General features: G+C 34.0%; 1 protein-coding gene across 1 annotated transcript; it reads left to right on the top strand.

Annotated features, from left to right (window-relative positions):
- The first annotated feature begins 1,123 nt into the window (after positions 1–1,123).
- On the top strand, positions 1,124–7,524 carry LOC112507921 (mitochondrial fission 1 protein A-like). The gene is made up of 5 exons (XM_025112673.1): positions 1,124–1,312; positions 4,442–4,580; positions 6,143–6,264; positions 6,857–6,920; positions 7,073–7,524. The coding sequence occupies exons 1-5, from the start codon at positions 1,232–1,234 to the stop codon at positions 7,156–7,158; spliced, it is 492 nt and encodes a 163-aa protein (XP_024968441.1). The 5' UTR covers positions 1,124–1,231; the 3' UTR covers positions 7,159–7,524.
- Positions 7,525–8,432: the final 908 nt, after the last annotated feature.

Below are 8,432 nucleotides of genomic sequence, written 5' to 3'. Positions count from 1 at the left end.
ATTTATCTATTGATTTGTGATTAATATTGGTTCTCACAGTTACCACAAACTAATTAGTTCTCATTTGATTAGGCCTATATATATATATATATATATATATATATATATTAGTTGTGTATTTATGTTGCAATATAACGAGATGTAAATTTTTAGTAAAAAGCGATAATGAAAATCTAACACAAAATATAATATATTTATATCTTAAAGAATGGGTAAAAGGACAAAATTACCCCTCAACTAACGATGTTAGGCTGACGTACCGATTTCAAAATAAAATGCAAAACATATTGATCGTTAACTTTGATTGTAATTATATGTTAAACCAAACATACCAAAATTATAGTTTAGTCTTAGACTATGTTTGACAAACTCACTGATAAGCTAGTTGGTAGCTGATAAGCTAATTGATGAACAATTATCTGATAAGAATGTAAAATGAACAAAAAAAAAACATATTAAAAAATTAACCAATTATAATATTTTAAAAATTAACCAAACACAACCTTTAATCAGCCACCTTGAACATAAATGGAACCATTATCACTTTGACATGATTTTATATTTGTGTTAAGGGTTATGATGGTAGATTGTGATTGTGATTTCATATTTGACATGACCAAATGTAATATATATATATATATATATATATATATTACATATAGTCATAAAAAAACAAAATACCAATGAAAATCGTCATTGATGTGTCAAATCGTTACATTATAAGTTACATTCACTAGAAAGCGAATTAGAGATCAAAATCACCCCAATGAGGCGATTTTCACTTTTTGAAGACGATTTGTCCATTTCTAGATATAATATCTGATTTTTATTTCCCAAATGATATATATATGGGACTCATCCATACCTTATAGTCAAAATTACCTTTAAGATGCAATTTTAATGATCATTTTATGAAAATGTTTTGAAAAATAATCATTTCATTAATATACAAAATATATAAAATAATTATTTTAGATAATTTCTTTAAAAAATATCATATAAAATAATACATAATATAATGTATCAGTTTCCAAGGTTATTTTAATAAATCACATAACCCTACTGATTTATATTAGAATATGAAACCATAAATGAAAACAGATCTTTGAAATCGCTAATTCACTTTGAAACCGCAGCTCCAAATCTCGGTCAAGAACACCTCTACATATATACACAAACTGCCATCTTTTTCTCTTTTCCTTTCTACGTTTAGTGACGAGTGAAAGCAAAGATGAGCCACCTCTTCCAATCGCTCACTTCCTTCTTCTCCGGCGGAGATCAGCTCCCGTGGTGCTCTCGCGATGTCATTGCGGTAAAAAAACTTATCGATTTTCACGCTTTCAATTGCTTCGCTCCGGTTATTTGATTGATTATCGCTATGATCACCCTTGCCTGATATCTACAAGATTATTGCTATCAATATGATTAAGGAAGATTTTGCCGTGTATTTTTCTCGTTCCGTGAAATTGCTTTTGGTAGCGACAAATGTAATACTTTTAGAGCGAGCGTTTCATTGTTAAACGGTATTGCTTGGGCGTTACGATAGTATTTTGAAATGATCTTTTGCTCTTGTTAACATAGGCTAATGATTGGAGTAAGACTTGTTTTGAAGATTTGTAATTAATACCAACTGATTTTTTATCTGTTAATATATTTTGATTATTTATAGCTTGACCTTATGTTATGAGTCACTGTGAACTAAAATTGGATGTGGGCAGCAATATGCAATTAGAGACTAGAACCTTTTCAACTACACCAGAAAATGAGAACCAAAGGTTTTGGGGTTCATGATTCAAGTATGAAACCATAACGTCTTATGTCAACATGTCTGTGTGTGTGTGTTTATGATTCACAAGTATGCATGTCTACATATGGTTTACATTTGACAATTGATGACATTGACATTTTCTATAAGCGTTTAGGTTTTGCTTCCATCATCTGATACTAAAGTAAACCTCTCTATTTGGAACTGGTATTGGAAACCTAGTTCTCGATGTCACTCCCCAAAGCTAAATCCCTTATAAACTATCCCCAGTCTCTTAGTGACTACAAGCCTAATTTGAAGCAAAAAAGTAACATACATAATTTGGTCGGGTCAATCCAAAAGATAATGATGTTTTTGTCTGCATTTGAGAATAAAATAGGTATTTCAAAATAATGATGTTTCAGGTGAAATATCTTAGATATGTTCTTCCTAAAGGCACCTCTAACAAATTGTGTTGTTTCAATCTCCTAGCACGAGTTAAGCAATTGTTAAAACACCTAAAAATTTGTGTGGTAGGCTGTACATCCTTCAACATAGCATTTCTGAAAATACTACTTTTTTCGCTCCTCAACAAAAATGTAAACGTAAGTCATTCAACAAGAGGATCTGTTCACCTCTGTTCTAACTCCATCCTTCATCATAAAGCTTTTTCACATGCTTCCATATAGTTCCCCTCCTTCAATGGCATGCCTCCATTACCACTAGGAAAAGAAGATTATAGGATTACTCTTCTGCCCTTGGAGACTCTCTACCCTTGGCTCGACTGGTACTCATCAAGTCTCTTGAACCAAGCAATTGTGAATTTGAGACTTATGATCACATGGACCTTTCTACCAGAATGGATAAAAAAGAGACCATCTGCCAATAGTTAAGGAACCCATGATATAAATACACGGGTTTCGCTGTATTTGATGTTTGTCATGAAAAGAAAGGAGAGAAACTTAAAAAGAAACCTTGCACCTTGTTTGGCAGATGAGCTTTAGACCCTTACCACAATTGTCGATTTAATGGTTGGTTCCCTCTTTTCAACCTTCTTTTATAGATTTCTTCATAATAATCACACAGCAGAATTATTCAAACTTCTAAGTTTGCTGCCTGTTTCACGTCGATTTAGGTTTGTATCATAGAGGATTATGGTTCATAATCTATAATATTGTGTTTCCTGAATGATGATAAAGCATATTTATAGATGAGTTTTAATTAACATGCACTTGTCATTGATGTCTACTTTGTGCTCACTAGAGCACAAAGCATGTGGTTATTATTTCTAAGGTGCTACCATATCCTTATCACTCGTGCTCTCAAGATCCTTCTATCAGTCATCTTGATCACCCTGGTTAATCAAAATTATCAGCTTTTCTTATGAGTTATGTCCTAATTGACAATCTTTTTACCATCCCACCACGAATATCACCTTGTCAGTTTGTTGCCTAAGCATGTCTGGAAGATCACTTGTTTTATAACCTGATTTAGTTAGTTGTCATTACTGGGACTGAGCAGTTCTTATTATCACATTTTCCACTTTAGCATTAGAACTCAAATCTTTATCTTCTGAACTTACAAGTTGGTTACACACTTGGAAATGGAATGAGCCATTTTGTCACTAGTTTCATTCCATCAAATCCCTTGTTCTTCAATTCATTGGGAAGAGATGTTTTTCTTTGTTCCACCCAGCAATGGAATGATAATTACATAAATATTCATTTCAAAAACAACAAATGTTCTATTTTTCTAGGTTTTGACGTATCAATTCGTCGACGCTTCATTTGAGATCTTCTTGTTCTTGTTCTTGKTCTTGGTCTTTCGTTCTTTTATGATTGTTAGTTGATTTGCTGAAGTTACTGTACTAATTATTGTCTGTTTTGTGTGTAAAAATTGAGGAATTTGTTATTTATCCTCCAACAAGCTGCTTCTTGATCAACCGTGAATTTCAGCCATCTTAATACCTTATCTGTTTTGAAGCTTTACCCTCAAACTTATAAATTTATAAATTATGTTGTTTGATTTTGAAGTTGATATGGATGTTGTGGCTTTTTAATTATAAATGATTATTTAAGTGATATATTGCAATTTAATATAATACTATTTTGATAATCTTCTTGTAAGATAATACTTATTAATTTTTGAGGTTATATTATTATTTATCTTTCAATTGTTGGTACTTTTGAAATGGATGCTGTAATTTAATGATGACAAATCTAAGTGGTCATATAGTCACGTTTCTAATTTAGTTCATTTCATCCTTAAAACAACAACATCAAGCAGAATATTAAATGGAATGGTAATGGACCATTCTATTGCTTTTTCATATCATTCAATGCAACCAAACAGAGCACTAGTTTTCAGATTTTGTTCCTTCGATATTTTCAAGACTGTCTTTTGAGTTTGACATTTTGTCTTCTGGTTGATCTTTTGTTCTTCAAGCTTGACTCTGTTTGTTGAAGTTCACACTTCATTGTTGACTTTAATTCTCGAAGCCTGTAATTTTTTTTCTCTTTCCTTTTAACAATCTTGAAGTCCATCACCCTTTTGTTCTATGAATTTAGTCTTGAAGAACACGAACCTTCGACTTTCTGCTTTCTACTTTCACAATCAATGTTAATTGATCTGCCAGTTTACTATCTTGCTGTGCTTTCTCAAGAAGTTTGTCTCTCAAGGAGTCCTAATGTTTAACAGGGGTGTGAGAAAGAAGTTACAGAGGCTGCAAATGATTCCTCTGATGAGGCAAAGAATGAGAGCATTATGCGGTTATCTTGGGCACTGGTTCATTCTAGGCAATCAGAAGATGTGCAGCGTGGCATAGCGATGCTTGAAGGTAATATAGATCGGTGTATATGGTAATGTTGTATTTCCATTGTCATGATATTCTTAAATATTCTCCTAGGCTGAGTTACTATTCACCTTTGGCATCCTTTATGTGGCTGACAATTTCAATTTCTGCCCTTCTTATACCATATGATCATGCCTTTGTACCTTGAGAGGATATGCACAACACTTACTGTTATATCGTTCTCTCCATATAGATATAATCTCTGCTTACTGCTGCATTCAGAGTCTACACATCATTTTTTTTCCAAACCATGAGGTTTTTATTTATTGAATTCATGAATATTGTAGATCCTACTCTATTTTCTAATTGCTACTTGGCATTTCACCCCATTGCTATTTCATGATATATATGAGAATTAGGGATGTGGTTGGGGGAATCCAGTCATTTACTTCTAACCTCACTGAGGATTAAGGCTAACATGGAAAAGTTCATTCTCAACCAAAATTGTCTCTACATCTTTATCTTCACTTCTAGTTTTTGGTGTACATGTCCTTGAAGCTACATAAAGGTATCATAAAGTTGGTTTCTCCATCTGTGTGAGAAATGTTCAAAGGCCAATACTTCAAGGAACAAGCTGAAACATGAATAAATAACCGTATCAATATCACCTCTTGTTCATATGCCTATCTTCAGCAATTCAAAATGCTTAAACTTATTATGCTCCATAGACCACATATGTAGTCATCATGTTTGTTTTGGAGCTTTGCATATTCGAAGCATCCAGAACGTAGTATTTCCGTGAAGGTCATATTGAGAAAAAGAGGGAGGGAGGAAGATTGTAAGACAAGCCACAGCCAATGTGAATAACGCCCTTACTTGGACAAATGCTTTTTTCAAAAAAATTATCCATGAAGAGATGGCATTAAGTAACTGAGTGATTTTGAATCCTAGAAGTTTAATCCCCCTTGCATTGATGTGTCTATGTGCAGTATCAAATGTAGACCCATTACAGCCTTTGAAGAGGATTCTAACCCAGAAAAATGAGCTATAGTCTTGGAAAGAAGCTATAGCATTAAACTTGGAAAGATGCCATAGCACTTGGAAAAATGAGCTATAATCTTAGAAAAATGAGCTATAATCTTGGAAAGAAGCTATAGCATTTGGAAAGAAAGTCTTCCATCAAAATGACAGAATTGTTGTTTAGGATGCATACTTTTGCATCACAAGCATTTGAAGCCATTACAAACAGGCTATTAATTATGATGTTTTAGCTTTCCTCGGTAGCATTTGACATTCTAGCACAATTTTCGGAACAATAAACAATCTGATTTGGGGGACTTGAAAGGGTTGTTATTGAACATGAATTTGCAGACTTCGCATCTATTTCATTATCAACATGTACTTTTGAGTCTTTGCTATATCTATTCTTCATGTAGATGTGTGTATATACACAACTTCCTTGCTCATGATCCTTGCTTATTTTGGGTTTCTGATATCAGTAGGCAGATCATACATTTCTCTGCTAGAAGTTTGAGCATTCCCTTTTGGATTCAAACCTAGCATGTAAATTCAAAATCCCATAATACATAGAAACTTTCTGTCTGCAGCTTCAATAGCCAACACCAGCAGCCCATTGAAAAAGAGAGAGAAACAATATCTAATGGCTGTTGGATACTACCGAAGCGGTGACTTCGCAAGGAGTAGGCAGCTTCTTGAACAATGTTTAGAGGTTTCTTCTCTTTCTTCTGTTTTATATCATGGCCTCAATCTACCATTTTACCTTCCTTTCCTTTTACATGGTTTGTGGTTCTTAGTATTGCTGCTAATCAGTGAATGCCTGTATATGCATAGTCATCTATTGCATGTTTTCTTATCTCAGCTAATACTTCCAGTTTATTAGTACTTAAGAACAATTTGTTAGTACTTAAGAACAATTTGTAAACAAACATATTGTATATTTTCTCCTATCTGCTATCTCATGTGATACCCATAAGATAGCTCTAATTGTGCTAAATCCCTACTAATGCTTTTTCAAAGAAAAATAAATGATGTATTCTTTGAATCAACTAAAAAGCTATATTTCAAATACAAATATAAATTCATGTTGAATTATTGCGGTTAACAACCCATCGTAGAAGCATTTAACTTGCATCCACTTTGGGAGAGGCAAAACCTACATAACTCTTTAAACATGAAATCGCTCATAAACATGCTCAGCAAAGTTCATAGTTTACCTAATCTCAGCAGTCTAGTCTATCTGGTAATATTTTCTCGTATACTTATAAGGTCATTTTATGATTGATTCAATGGTGTGGTCGTAGATTGCGCCAGATTGGAGGCAAGCTTTGTCACTTAAGAAGGCGATTGAAGATCGCATTACAAAAGGTACTCTTTTTGAAGTATATAATATTCTTATACAGCAACTACTTTGAACCCTTGATCTTAACCCACTAGGCCAATGACCCTTTGGTGTCTTTGTCTCTATTGACATTAATATGTCAACATATGTTCATAAACACACTATTAATGATACACAGATGGTGTGATTGGTATCGGCATTACTGCTGCTGCTGTCGGACTTATTGCTGGCGGGATTGCTGCAGCTTTGGTCCGAAAGAAGTAATCAAATATGGCTAAGTTAACAATAACATCGCCCCCTCTCGACGATTTCTTTGGTGGCACTGGCATGGCATCCTTTGTGGGGGGGGGGTTTTTGGTAATGTTCCATAAATCAGTTATGCAGCCCTTTTTGTTTTAACCTAGCCTCTTTTTCAACAAAGCAGCATCTGTTTACAACTCTCTGCTTTGATTTAGTATTTGTTGCTTCATAGAAGGTATTTACCTTGTTTTATAATAATAATGTAGTACGTAAATACATCCCGTGACTTGCAGATGTTTAAGATTTCATTGTTTTAGCTTTCCGAATGCTCTTTTCTGTGATTGAACTTTAGCAGATTCACATGTGAATGATATTGGTGACCTGATTTCCAATTGGTTAACCATCTCTTCCAATTTCGATATGTTAAAGACCGCAGGTGTTTAGTTACTCGATCGCTGAGCAATTTATTTATGGTCTGTTGTGCTTCGATACATCTTTGGCATTTAAGGGAGCAGGCTATTTACTTACAGCTTAATGGGCTTAATAATGTAGATGGCTTATTCGTGCAGCAATATAGTGTTTCTTTGCGGTTTAGTTGTTAATTTGTTAAGCCAAAATGGCTATATGGAATAAGTGAGGGCTTCTCACTTGCCCCGTTAAGCCACCTCAGATAAATTATATTGTAAATGCCCCAAAAATAGTCCAACCCACCCTCTTTGCCTCCCTCAAACCTATTGATCTCTCATCCGTTACAGAGATAACTTAATCTATACATGATTTAATGGGGAAAAAAAAAAAAGCAGTCTTTATGGAAACAACCCCACTTATATGCATATATAAAAAATGTCCAAAAACAAATAAAAGAATTTGCTTAACTTTTATGTGCGATATAAAAAAAATGTATGTTTTGATATATTTAGTTAAAGATTAAGGTTGCACAAAGTATATGGTGGTTTATGAAGACTTAATAATGGATACTGTATGCACATCTACTTGTATCAAAATCAGATCAAATCATACATTAAAAACATAAATTTTTTTGATATTATTTTGTTTGAGAATGATATTAATAAGTAGGTATCCATTTAACTCATCCCTACCAAAAGAAATTACTATGGATGAAATATATGACAATTTAATCATTAAAATTTAGTCGTTTATCACCAATGTTCGAATTAGAGATGGCCAAATGGGCCCGGCCCGGCCCGTAACCGATGGAGGACCGGGACCGGGACCGGAGAGGGACCGGGACCGACCGGGACCGGTAGGGACCGGTTGAGGGACCGCCGGTTATGATC

This window comes from Cynara cardunculus (assembly GCF_001531365.2).
Source record: "Cynara cardunculus var. scolymus isolate 2C chromosome LG 2, CcrdV1, whole genome shotgun sequence".
Taxonomy (NCBI): Eukaryota; Viridiplantae; Streptophyta; class Magnoliopsida; order Asterales; family Asteraceae; genus Cynara; species Cynara cardunculus.
This window is presented reverse-complemented; position numbering and strand designations above follow the sequence as displayed.